The sequence below is a fragment of the Trachypithecus francoisi genome, unplaced genomic scaffold (genome assembly GCF_009764315.1).
Source record: "Trachypithecus francoisi isolate TF-2019V2 unplaced genomic scaffold, Tfra_2.0 Lachesis_group8, whole genome shotgun sequence".
Taxonomy (NCBI): domain Eukaryota; kingdom Metazoa; phylum Chordata; class Mammalia; order Primates; family Cercopithecidae; genus Trachypithecus; species Trachypithecus francoisi.
Genome location: NW_022681473.1, coordinates 101,590,055 through 101,603,723, shown reverse-complemented (window position 1 = coordinate 101,603,723; position 13,669 = coordinate 101,590,055). Strand labels below are relative to the sequence as shown.

The following is a 13,669-nucleotide window of genomic DNA, read 5'->3' as shown; positions in this document are numbered from 1 at the left end:
CACAAGGCAGAGAGGAAGTAACTCAGCTTCCCAGAAAATGTCTTCCTTGGGGCTATGTGAAGAAAGGAGATTGCTCCCTTGTTCAGTCTTTTCTCTACTACAAAACCCTAGCAACAGATTATTCTCAGTGTTCAGATGTGGCCTCTAAATCTCTCAGCCATTGGTTTTAGTTGAAGATGACCAAGTGTCATTCTAAAACCAAATGGAAAGGGTGATTTTCAGTGTGGGATTCAGATAAAAGTGGAATGAGGGGAATCTTAAGTGGCTGGTGAGCAAACCAGGAGAAGATGGCTTAGAGCCAACTTGCTGTTAGCAGGATTAGGACAGCTCAGGTGGCCAGGTGAAGGGCTGGTGAGGGAACAAGGAGTGTTTGAGGACCTTAGGCAGCCTCGGGCAGTGGGGAGAGCCCAGTCTCTCAGTCAGGCTTGGATTCAAACTGCCTCACCCAGCTGTGTGAGATCCGGCACTTACTGACTGCTGTCCACCTACTTACTTCATCTGTAAAGAGGGGATAATGGTCAGACCTACCGCACAGGGTTCTCGTGCAGAGAAAATGCATGTGGTCACAGTGACAGTGCAGGTGCCCGGCCTACCATACACATTTTATCCAAGGTAGTGATTCTTATATATTAGTATGGCATTTACAAGAAGTACTAGATAATGGCAAAATAACTTTGTAGAAAAGTTCAAGACACAGAAAAATCAACCACAGTATAAGTTTGTCACCACCATAGTCATCTAAGAGGTTTTCGGATGGACCCAGTGTGAATATGACCTAACAGCTGTAGGGCCATCTTGGGATTTTAAGCCACGGCCAGGGCCCATGGGCCACCTGCCAGACATAGAGTAAGACCCCAACCCACCCCTGCCCCACCTGGGCTGTCCTGTTGTTTCCCTAGCAAGCTGGGTGTCAGGGTCGCAGGGTTCTGGTGAAGTCTGAGAAGAAGGCCACTCACCGCTCGGTACCTGACCAGATAGTGTCTGATGGGGGAGCCGCCGTCATCCTGCTTGATCAGGTTCACTTTAATAGAGTTTCCATCCTCTCCCATCTGCCCTTCGAGCTTAGGTGCACTGGGTTCCCCTGAAACAGCCAGTTAATTCACATGAAATTCCCATCCACAGAAGGAAAATCCAACCCATCCGAATGGGATGGAGTGACAGGGTGGACACTTTTCTTGCTTTCTCAGAAATTCAAATGGTTAAAAAGCAATAAATATAAAACTGAATTCCAGGTAGATGCCTCAGACTGAGCCCAAACTGAGAGTGCCTCTTGGGAATGTTCTGGTAAACAGCCTTCCTGTGAGCAGGGTCCTTTGAGCATTTTAAGAATAGGCTTTTTTTTTTTTTCTGTCTCTCTCACTGGTACTTATGTTTCCTTTTAGTTGCTCTTATACCTGAAGATTTAATTTTTATAAACCTGACACATCTTGAGGAACAGCCTGAGACAGGAGAGAATACACGTGTTTGAGTAGGAAACTCCCATCCATAAAATTATTTTGCAAAACAGCCCAGTTTCTTGCCGGGACACGTCACTCACCCCTGGGGCTAGGAGGCCTGATCTCTAGTGGGAGTAAATAATGCTGCTTTCTTGGGACTGGCTTTTCATGAATGACATTTTATTACTCAGACTCATTAAAAAAATAAGAAGTTTCCGGTTGTGATTAAATAAAGCACGACTTGCCCTAGGCAAGTTTTTTGTAAGTATCCTTATGGCTCTTACGCAAGTTTCCTGTAAGTATCCACTTATGGTTCAAATGAGTGAGTGCTAATCCTCACACTTTAATGTGTTAAAGTGACAATCAAAAAAAAAAAGTGACAATCAGTGCAGTCTTTTTCTTTGTGAGAGGAGAGACAGAAAAACGTGTTTAGCATTTCTCAACAGAAAAAAAGTTGTTTCTTGATTTGCAATACACACTCAGCTTGTAGCACTGTGAATCCAAGGTTGAGAAGGAAGATGAACTTGCATGTGACAAACTGCTAGGGCTAGGATGGTTCTCCAGTGAGTAAGGCACTAATTTACTTTAAAAGAAACAATTGCATTAATATATGCTGAAAGTAATAAGGTGAGAGGACATCTCACATACAAAGTTAAAATGAAGATCTAACACACTGGGGAATCCTGCACTTCTGCGAGGAGCTATCTCTGCATCTATTTCATAACCTCAGAGAGAAAACTTAGAGAGGCTACAAAACAGTTACCTTCTGGGTGGGTCACTCTGGCTTGCTCTCTGGAAAACAGAATCACAGACATGTGACAGAAGAGCCACAAAACGGCTTGTCACCAGGGCTTGGATCTAAGCACCTAAAACTGCACCACTGGCCATTTATTAGATGGCTACAGGCACAGTTAGTGTCATGCCTCACTTCTCATTCAGCTACTCTGGGAACCACCTTCCTTCGATACAAGGAGGAACCAGAGAGAAGGCCAAGGAAGAGGCCACTGCTTATCATCGCAGGGCTAGCAGCAGGCGGATCACCTGGGCACTTGTTAGAAATGTAACCAGATCCTTCCAGTGATCTGTGTGCACATTTAGGTTTGACAGGTAGCAGTAACAGGGATAGATTAAAAGCTACAACAGGGAGGATGCATAATGTCGGGAGGATATTTAGGAAAGGTTGTGCTTATTATTTGTTTTCTTAGATCAATAAATAAGGAAAAATAAATATAGGAATAAAAAGATGAATGGATTTCAGGCAAAGACCTGTCTTGTTTTAAAGCCGCTATCTAGCTCTGGGCCACAGCTATTCAGTGGAAAATAGGTAGAAATTTGGTTTAGACATGTCAAGGTATTTAGGCTTTCCAGATTCCTTTGGACTGTCCCAAGTCCTAGACAATACATCAGTTATGTCTACATCATTATAGATACCTAGCGCTAAAAAGCGACTCAAAGTGGCATAGATTTTAAATCAGGGCAGAGCTCTGTGTAGATTCAGAAATGCTGAACAAACAGAAGGAGACACAGGAGAACTTTACAAATTGCATTCTCTGATTAAATTGGGGTGACCAACTCATCCTGATTAGCATGGAACATTCCAGGTTTTAGCACTGCAAGTTCAACATCCTGGGAAACCCTTCAGTCCCAGGCAAACTGGAATGGTTGATGACCCTAGACCTACTGCAAATGAACATAATTATTCTAACTTTGTTCACTCAGAATCACAACACTGGCTCTGTGCTGAATGGTCTACCTGCCCTAGCGTGGGGGGGATTTTTACAGGCAGCATCAGCGGCCCTTCCAACACGCCCACTAGGCAAGGACTGCATCCTTCTCCCAAGGCCTCCTTTTAGGGATCAGTCCACTGGGGCTTCTCTGGCTGCACATTCCTAGTTAGTTCCTCTTGAAATTGAGCAGTGTGAGTTTTCAAGGCTGAATCAATCCTGCAAAATGCTGTCTCCGAACTCTGCATCATGGCGGGGGTCTGTAGCCTCGATCAAGTTTCATTCCACATTTGCAAAATATGGGCCCTGAACTGGATGCTCTTTAGGGCTCCTTCCAGCCCTGCTGTCATGTGAAACAGTGACAGCCACTGCACTAGCACGGACTGCCAACTATACCTGGGCTGTTTCTCATGACATTGTGGGAAACAGAACACAAAATACAAGACTTTCAGCCAATTTTAGGGAGATGCACTCCAAGGTCAACAATTCCACATCTCTAAGGCAGAAAGTTGTTAACTTTTTGCTTTAAAATGTTGAAAAAGTTATCTCAAAAGTTTTATCTTTGAAAAGAGACTCCCAAGTCTCTTCAAAGACCTAAGAATAAAAGTCTCTCTGGGGAATCCTGCAGAAATCAACTTCCCTGATCAAAGTACTCTCTTATCTTTAGATTTCTTTCAGAAAAAAATTTAATTTGAATCAGAGAAAAACCACCAAAATCTATACCATAGTTAGAACACAGTTCCAACATTTGATATAGTTAGAACACTGTAATTTGCTATCATTGTATCTGAGTGACTATCAGTACTCTGATATGTGTGTATTATTTTCTCATAGAATTTAGAGCATTTTATATTATATAATAATATTGGCTGGGTGTGGTGGCTCATGCCTATAATCCTAGGACTTTGGGAGGCTGAGGCAGGTGGATCACTTGAGGTTAGGAGTTTGTGACCAGCCTGGCCAACATTGTGAACTAAGTCTCTACCAAAAAAAAAAAAAAAAAAAAATAGCTGGGTGTGGTGGCATGTGCCTGTAATCCCTGCTACAGCTACTCGAGAGGCTGAGGCACAAGAATCACTTGAACCGGAGGCAGAGGTTGCAGTGAGCCAAGATCATGCCACTGCACTCCAGCCTGGGTGACAGAGTGAGATCTTGTCTCAAAAATAAAATAAAATAAAATTTAGGTTTACTATTTAGAGTGCTCTACCTATGATGTATTCAACAGACGTGTACTGAGTATCTACTAGGTCCCAGGTAGTCTATCAGGCACTGAAGTCTCAGAGGTAAGTAAGACACAATTTTGTTTGCCAGATGAAAAAACTAAGGTATGATTAATTCTTTTAAAAGATGATGGGGCCCTTGGACAGATACATAATGCTTCCTATGACCTTTTTTTTTTTGAGACAGGGTCTTGCTCTGTCATTCAGGTTGAAGTGCAGTGTCATAGTCATAGCTCACTGCAGTCTCAATCTCCATGACTCAAGTGATTCACTCACCACAGCCTCCAGAGGAGCTAGGACCACAGGCGCATGCCACCACACTTGGCTAATTTTTAAAGTTTTTGTAGAGATGGGGCTCACTGTGTTACTGAGGCTGGTCTTGAACTTCTAGGCTCAAGTTATCCTCCTACGTTGGCCTCCCAAAGTACTGGGATTATAGGTGTGAGCCCCTGCATCCAGCCTATGACAGTATTTCTACAGGACGATCATATTCAACTAATATCACAGAGATTTGGACCCATTTGCTGGCTCTGTAACTTGCTGTGAGTACATGAAAATATGCAAAGAGCAATTGTTTAATCAAGTGTCTTATCTTCCAGTGTTCACTGTCAGTGAATTCTCTTAAAGAGTAGAAATGGGGTTAGAGAAACTTTCTTAGGCTTTCTGCACAAAGCCATGCCTGATGAGGGAGGGGCTGCGGCGGGAGAAAAGGGACCTTTCCGTTCAGGAGGCTGACTGCTATATTGAGCACATTAGCAGAAGAAATGCCTGAGAGAGCCCTGATGTGCACTGTGTTCTGAGATGGCTGCTCTGATTGAAATCATTATGAGTAATTTCAGTAAAACCAATATTGTAATTATTTGTAAATGTTGGTTTGCGATTCAGCAGCAATCGGCAGGTTGCTCCCAGAAGACCCCTGGTGTTAATTACACCCTTGGAGTTTAGCTTTAGCCATGAGTCAAATGTTCCCCCCAAAATGTATTATGTAAAGACTACACCAACAGAACATTAAAAAGAAACTTTGCCAATAACAAATATAAAGTATTGTGCAGTTCTGTTATTTTCTAGCAGGATGTGAATCACGAACCCAAGAAAGAAAGAACGTACCATAGAGGCCACATACAGTCAGATATATCATAGGCAGGTCCTATGAAATTCTCCCTTAGAAACCATAATTGAAATGTATATTTCTGGTCATGCCTATCACAGGTTCTCTGTTTGTAATTACTGTGCTACTGTACCCTTAAATCTGAATCGGCTTTATGCCCTTCCTCTCATCAGCAGAAGCCCCAGGAATTAGAAAATTCCGGCTGGATATCTGAATTCCACAACAAAAACTGTAGCAAATCCAGGGTACTTAGACAGCATTGGTGAATTTTAGCAGGAAACAACATTCTATTTCTCTCTCAAAGGAGCCCAAACACCAAGAGTTAGCTGTGTCTTCTGAATGAAAGGCTGGGGTGCCAAACAGGCATCCTCAAGAAAGCCTCTATCTGGGGCTGGGCACAGAGGCTCATGCCTGTAATCCCAGCACTTTGGGAGGCCAAGGTGGGTGGATCACCTGAGGTCAGGAGTTCAAGACCAGTCTGGTCAACATGGTGAAACCCTGTCTCTACTAAAAAAAATAAAAAAATTAACTAGGCATGGTGGTGCCTGTAATCCCAGCTACGCAGGAGGCTGAGGCAGGAGAATTGCTTGAGCATGGGAGGTGGAGGTTGCAGTGAGCAGAGATCGCACCACTGCACTCCAGCCTGGGTGACAGTGAGACTCAGCCTCAAAAAAACAAAACAAAACAAAACAAAAAGCCCTCCATCTGTGTTCTCTATTCATCCACTTTGTTTTCTCTCTCATAGAGATCTGCACAAAGTTTCAGGTGTCTGAGCATAAACTCGTGATAAATGTGGGGCTTGCATTACAATCTTTTACTTTTCCTATCAAATAAGACTGTCTAGTTTTAAAAATACTGTTCATTTTGTTTATCCTAACTCCTGCCTCATTTGGGTGATTATTTCTTCCAAGCAATTTGAAACTTGTGTTATATATACCTTTTTACTCTTAGTTTTTGAAAAGTCCAAAATGTACGACTTAGCTATTCAAATATGATGCCTATTTACTTTTTCTAAGTCAGAAACATTACAATTACATCCAGAGGTTAGAAACGTGGCTGGTCCTTAGGGCACCAGCAAATTATCTGAGGGAATCAGGATTTAGCGTTATTAGACCACTAACTCTCTTTCCTGAAACAAAGCTCTTAGCCCTTGACACCAAACAAAAGAATCGGATGTGATCTATGTTGCATACATTCTTGGATCCTCATGACTCTCCCTGGTGCCTCTTTTGGTAACCTACCTGGCTATTCTAGGGATGCCAAGTGGCTTTTGGACAGTCCCGAAGAACAGCCTGGCAGTGTAAGGGTGGGTATTAATTTGTCTTTGGCATTGTTCCTGCTAGATGAAGCTTTTGAAGTTTTTTTTTCCCCCCCTCCGGACACTTTTGTCTTCAGCATTACGGCTTTGCTTGTGCCTGAGTGACCAGAATCTTTGCCATCCTAGTCCCTGGCTCCAGGGAGCCTCGGGATACACAATGAGTGAGTGTGGGTATGGCCAGTTCCCAGCTTGCAGAGCAAGGATGCTGAGCTCCCCGCGGCCACACTCACTAAGGCATCTGGTCTGTGAATCCTTTCTAGCACCAGTTTCCTGAGGAATTATGAATGTGAGAGTGCGTGTTGGGGTGGGGCAGTAAATGGCAGCACGAAGTACAAATTAAACAGCAACCAATGAGCTCTGACAGACCGAACCACAAAAATACCAGTTCTCTTCTCGCGGGTGTCATGAAAACACCAACAGATTAATTGGTCAATTATCTTTGTTTCATCTTCCTAAAAAGAAAATATGACCAGGAAGGTATGGCTTGTGGTTATGGGGCTGATCCAGGCTGAGGAAGTTATGACAGAAATAACTGCTATCACCAACAGTTAACTCCGCTCCTGCCTCCAAGGCCACAAGGGGGGCTCGTGTCCATCTTCAGCTCTATTTCATGGACATTAGATTGGTTATGAAGAAGAATGTGGCTCCTGGGGAATTACAGCCCTCATACTGGTGACCCTAAGGGAACTGTCAGTTTCCAAGGCCAGCAGCAGCCCACAGTCCCTGCCCATAGGATTCGGGCTGACACACCTCACTGCCTTTTTCTTCAGCCCCTTCCCACTGACTGTCTACCCTGGGAACCTCCAGTGCAGGGAATCCTTGGAGGTAAAGGCAATTAGAGCAGAAACCCTGGTGAAAAGTCTGTGTTGACCTGCCAGAGATCGTGGCAATCCAGACACACAGCTGTAAAAAAATAAAGGAGGGAGTGGAAGGGGTGGTTAGTGATGTTTTCAATCTAAGAAGGAAGAGTGGGTGTTAAAGAGCTTAGCTCATCAGAATCAGCATTTCCTAGTACGAGTCAGTGTCAGTAGCTAAAGAAAAAAAATATCATTATGAATGGCTGGGGAGGGAGTCATGCTCAGACATGCAGCACACAGACAGAGGGGTGCAGGGGGCTTCTCATCTCACGCATGCTGCTGGTGGGGAGTCCCATTTACACGGAGTCCTCAGTAGCTGGTGGACAAAGCCACGGCTCCGTGGAGTCATTGGAGGAAGCCCTGCAGTGACATGATGCCATGACCTTAGAAATCAAAGTTTGCATCCTCACTTCTTCTTTTCTGGGACAGGTGTCTAAACTTATCTGTCACAGTCCTCTACAGGCCAAGCCCTGTAGGCTCAGGGGCCAAGTAACCATAAAGGATTGGGCTCAATCCCTGTTATAACCTCCCTTCTCCTTCTGAGTCGCTACACTTCATGCAGTGCTGCTGGATTCTGTAAACACTGCCCCGCTGAACTCAGGTAGATGGAGCATCCAGCTTATGCTGCGCATATCCCAGGCAGTTTTCTTTTTTTGAGGGGGTGCAAGGTGGACAGGGAACATCAGATGTCACCAATTGTTGGGTGTACAACCCACTGACAGCAGAAAGTCCCCCCTCACTCCTCCGCTTCCTTTCACCTTTCTCATTTAGGCCCAATTCAGCTTAAATCTTTGCTAATACCCAGGGAGAGGAGGTGATAACTGTCCTTAACTAAGCTTTATTGCTCTCCTCCATGAATTGTATTGGCCCTGACCAACTCCTGCTGCTTACGGGCTCACCTGAATAAGTCCTCAGTTTGCCCCCTTGCAGATGGCGGGAGAAGGTCCGTCATGGATGAGGACATGGTTCCAGGAGGGGGTAATCATAGCTTTGGAATTCTCTAAGGCCCTCAGTGATTTTTTTTTTTTTTTTTTTTTTTTTTTAGTACTGGCCACATTTTTTACCAACAGCCAAGACGACTGCTAAGGAATGTTTCTATGGCAACTGCAGAAAACATCTTTAAACATTTCTTGCCCTGGCTTAAAATGTCTGGAAGAGATCTCTCTTTAGAGGAGTGAATTAGTGTCTACCTTATTAACATTGTGCTTTGTTTCGCTCCAAATTATAGCATTGCACAGAAATGACCAAGCTTGTTTTTTAAAAAGAAATGAATAGGTTTCAAATTCAACATCCACTAACTGCTCACATTTAAGATTTCATGGGAAAGGCCCAGATCTTTTTCCAGAACATCAACTACTGAACAGTCATCACAAGTCTGAAAAATATCTAGTCTTGCTGATGGTCAACCTTTGGGAAATCATGAAAATACAATATTTTGGGTGGGACTTGTAGTTTAGAAAATCTTAAGCTCTCTATAGTCTCTGTCCTAAGACTTGCATATTCAGATGATTTTTAAAGGTAAGCCCAATTTATTGGCATGGACTGCATCAGATGTTCTGCTTCTGGGATAATCCCACCTTATTTCGTACAATGTCAACACCCAATATCTCCTTTTTGGAAATGAGGATGGCTCATAGGCAAGTCCAGGAGTCTGGCTGTAAATGGGACTACACTGGGGCCAAGCTGACATCCCTATAAAGCTGAGGTGCTCAGAGATGGGAAATGTGGAGGGTGAATGAGAGGGAAGGTACACAGGGCTAAACACACAGGAGGAGAACGAAACACAAGAACAGACCAGGAACAAAGGACATGCGAGACCAGCTGTTGACGGTTTTGTCTGTGTGGATGTCGCCCAATCAGTTCTCAGAGAAGTGAGGTCAAACAGGGACCCCTTGCATGCATGGGCACACCGGGGGTTATTGGTGTTAGTTTTGCTTTCGTGATCCATGTAGCCCATGTCTCAGGGTGTGATTTGAAGTAAAACATTTCAGTTAGGAGAAAACTGAATGCACATGACCCAAAGTGCAGGTTCTGAATAGGTGTTTGATTTTACTGAGGGAAGCTGTGAGCAGAGGCTTCCTTCTCTCTTTCTGGTAAGCGAGAAATGTTTTAATGAGGTTGTGACAGTCACAATATTAACTAATTATTTTGTCGTTGCTATGCACTTAATTAGGCTATAATTTTATTTCCTTTGCTGCAAGGGTCAATCATGTGTTTCTTGATTACACGGAGATCTCCAGTCATGGTAATTACCAAGTGACTTTTGCTTTGATTTTCTCCCCCTCCCTGGGGGAGGGCCACTCTTAAAAAGTGACACCTCGGTAATCACAGCCAAACTGCTCTAATCCAAATTCTTAAATCTCTTATTTCAGAAAGTCCTCAATGTGCATGAATTTTATGAAGCACTCTCATTGGGTTTTGAACAAATACAACCTTTGCAATTGATATATTTCACTCTGTAGCATTTCAAGGTTGTAAACATTTTCACAGGAATGTGACTCATTTTAGAACAACTATGGTCTTTAGAAGTACCGGATAAAGTTAAATAACAATGCTATAAAGCTAATTTGCCAAACACCTTTCTGGGAAATAATTTTTATGAACCATCTGGTAAAAATTCAGTTTGCAAACTGTGCTGTGGCTAATGTGGGTTGACTGTAGAGAACAGTTTGTGTGACCAAATTTCTTGAAGCAAAATACCAAAGCAAAGGTTGTCGTGATATCAAATTGTCATGTCAAGTTTGCAAGGAATGATGAATTCCGGATGTGAATTGAGAACCAGAGGAAATCTCTCAAATGGCTTTGCTTGGGAAATCTGAGACAGGAAGAAATGAGTGTGCCCTACGTGCCAGGCTGTGGTCCCAGATTTATTTCACTAATCAGAACAAAGAGTTTTACCTTCTGTTCACCAGCGTGGACGACATCATCAGCACCATGCAAGCCACATGACAAAGTCACATGATACGCACGCACATGATTGGTTGAAAGGAAAGTGGAGGAGGTCACATGGAAAATACAAAAAAATTAAAAACTGATGTAAACAATGGGCAGGGAGAAAAATCAACAACAAAATCACAGACTAAATAAAAGGAGAAATTAAATTAAATTAGCAGCATATATAGGAAACACTGGGAGGGCAGCGAAACTGCCCAGAAATAGGATAATAAATCATAAAGAGCATTTGGTTAACAACACCAATAAGCATTAGCTACGGCTGCAACGCTACATATTAATACCACATCAGGAGCATGTAAACTTGTTTTGAAATGGGGAGGTGTTGCTGTCAGGAACCAGATGTCAAAGTCAATCCAGGAGACTGTTAAAGGAAAAGAAAAAAGCAAGTTATTATCCACAGATTCCAGAAATGTCTCAGCATCCTTGGGAAACAAGTGCAATGAAACAGAATATGGGTCATCAAGGAAAAGTCCTGAGAGTCTTAAGGTGAAGACTGTGTGCCCTAGAAGAACAAAAGATTGTATTAAATCAAAAAGCGTCATTTCATGTTTCCTGTGGCATAAGGAAGAGGGGAGCATGGGCTGAATGAGGCTGGGTGGATGCATGCCAAAGATGGTGGCTTTGATGATCTTATCTCACTTCTTTCTCCACAAACCCATATTATTCCTGAGACCTCAGTGAGCCTCCCTAAAGTCAAGACCCATATAAAGGAAGAGGCCAGTGCAGACTAGGGGATAGGTTTCCTTCTGATGGTTGAGACAATGGCTGTGCTGACACTAAAGAGCAGAAACTGGACCTTTGGCCTAATGTGCTGAGAGTTTGACATTAAGCAAATGTTTGGCCATTTGTGGTTAAAGTGTTTTGTTTGTTTTGAAACAGGGTCTCGTTTCATCACCCAGGCTGCAGTGCAGTGGCGTGAAGATAGCTCACTGCAGTCTTGACCTCTCAGGCTCAAGCAATCTTTCTGTCTCAGCCTCCTGAATAGCTGGGACCACTATGCACAGCTAATTTTTCTATTTTTTGTAGAGATGGGGGTTTCGCCATGTTGGCCAGGCTGAGCTCAAGTGATCCTTCTACCTCAGCCTTCCAAAGTGCTGGGATTACAGGCTTGAGCCACGGCACCCAACCTGTTGCGGTTAAAGTTGTATCTTTAGACTTGTGGTTGCACTGATAAGACGTACATTTGAGATTTACAATGAAAAAAACAAAAACTTTTCTTATGTGGACATAAAAGCATTCCTTTTGGTCCTATGTTGTGACTGAGTGATCTTGACTTGTTAAAAGGCATTTTGGGTTTCTGACCTTAAATTTAAGAGGCCAGGGAATGTTTTGGCCATTGCCAGTTGAGGCTGAGGGAGAAGGGCAAAGAAGGGAGATGAAGACACCTTTCTGTGTAAAGAACACCGCTGGTTAAAAACAACCCGAGAGAAATGCTTTAACCAGGCTACCTCTTCCCTTGCCACTGTGAGCTGATAGAATGTATGCTTCTTTCTTATTGTCTGGCATTACACAGATTCTGGTACCTTCCTACCAAAGGGGACTTGCAGGGACTATATACAACTAAGCAATTGCTCCTTTGGTTTTATTTAGAATACCTTTATTCCCTCATAATTATAAATGGGTACACACACACACACACACAGGCAAAACTGGGAGATATTTTCAACCCCATTGATGGATTGATGATCGATGGATATTCACATGCTGATAGCTACTCTGCTATTAGTTTCACTGCAATTCACATGTGCTACATTTCACTTACTGGTGAGAAATATGTTCATGCTAAACTCAGGCTGCTGCCCAATTGTGAGCATCTTTCCTTTATCTCAGTATCCACTGGGACCTACAATTTGGGTCAGTAGTCAAGTGGTTCAAAATAAAATGACTCAAACTTTCTTCCCTTTGGATGTCACAACTAAGCATTTTATCTGTGGGCAGAAATGTCTGATGTTTAAAAATTAAAGACATGTCAGGGGAGAGACACCTAATTCCTTCTTCAGGCAAAATCTGGAGCCAAGATTGTGTTTCACTAACAGAGAGGACCAACCTACAGTGAGTCACCTGAAATGTGACACAGTTGTACAAATACGTTACGTAGCTTTCTCCTACTGTGCCTGGACACACATTGCACCAGGCTGAAACAGGACAGGAGTGACACTGTAGAATACGAAAGGAGGCTGTTAGCTGCATTCCTTTCCAAATGTAAAAAAAACCTCATAATCTGAATTAGACCCATGCGAGCACAGCCTATTGTCATCGGCTCTGCTCTGCTGACAAAATGAAACCTTAAAAGCATCAGGAATTAAAATTCATCACAGCACACACACGGAGGGAACACCAAGAAAGCAGACCCTTAGCTGTGTTCTGCAGTAGAAAAAAAAGTACCATTTCATGCAACACACAGAACCAGGAAACTCTTTTCTTCTCTGTTCAATTATGTATCGGAAAGCTTGGCCCTGGGAGCTGGAGTTATACTTTGCATACCTGCTTTCTGCCTTCTCGTTCTGCTTGATGAGATGTATGCCATTTTTTTTTCTGTGCAACCAGAAATATTATAAAATCTAAAACTCCCACACAGCTTCGATGCTTGAACACTACAAACATGCACACATACATACTCATATGGATTCTTCAGGGGATTCAAGTCCTCTACACACATCTTACTTCATTAGAGCATTATAAAGACCAGTTTGGAACACGTTACAGCAGTGATTCTGGGTAATGTTTTCTATGATGAAAAAAAGAGGATACAGTCTGGCTCTTGACTCTATTGTCAAGAGATAAATTCCAGCACTTTCATCTGGACTCTCAACCCAGGGGGAGCCTGGATTAGGCTTTTTCTGCCCATCATTTTTCTAGCACTGAGGCAGGAGCCTGAAAGGAGACAGCAGGAAGGAGCTCTCTCCTTCCCCTGTGCTCTGCATACAGGGAGACAAAGCCAGGCATGCTGTCAGGAAGCAGCGGCTCCTTCCTTCTTGGCATCACCCTCTCCCTTTCCCCAAGCTGCCATTTTCTCCTATTCCTTCCCTGGTTCTCAGTCTTTTTTCTGCT

The 13,669-nt window shown here is 43.2% G+C and overlaps 1 protein-coding gene across 22 annotated transcripts in view; it reads right to left on the bottom strand.

Annotated features, from left to right (window-relative positions):
• The window catches only part of NCAM1 (neural cell adhesion molecule 1), a 316,731-nt gene that overhangs the window by 21,359 nt on the left and 281,703 nt on the right, over window positions 1–13,669 (bottom strand). For 14 of the 22 annotated variants that reach the window (XM_033204122.1, XM_033204124.1, XM_033204125.1 and 11 more), the window contains one exon: window positions 957–1,081. In XM_033204122.1, the coding sequence (XP_033060013.1) occupies window positions 957–1,081 (125 nt within the window). Of the gene's footprint in view, window positions 1–956; window positions 1,082–10,561; window positions 10,565–13,669 lie in introns of all 22 variants that reach the window. The other 8 variants (XM_033204118.1, XM_033204129.1, XM_033204121.1 and 5 more) reach the window with 1 other exon arrangement.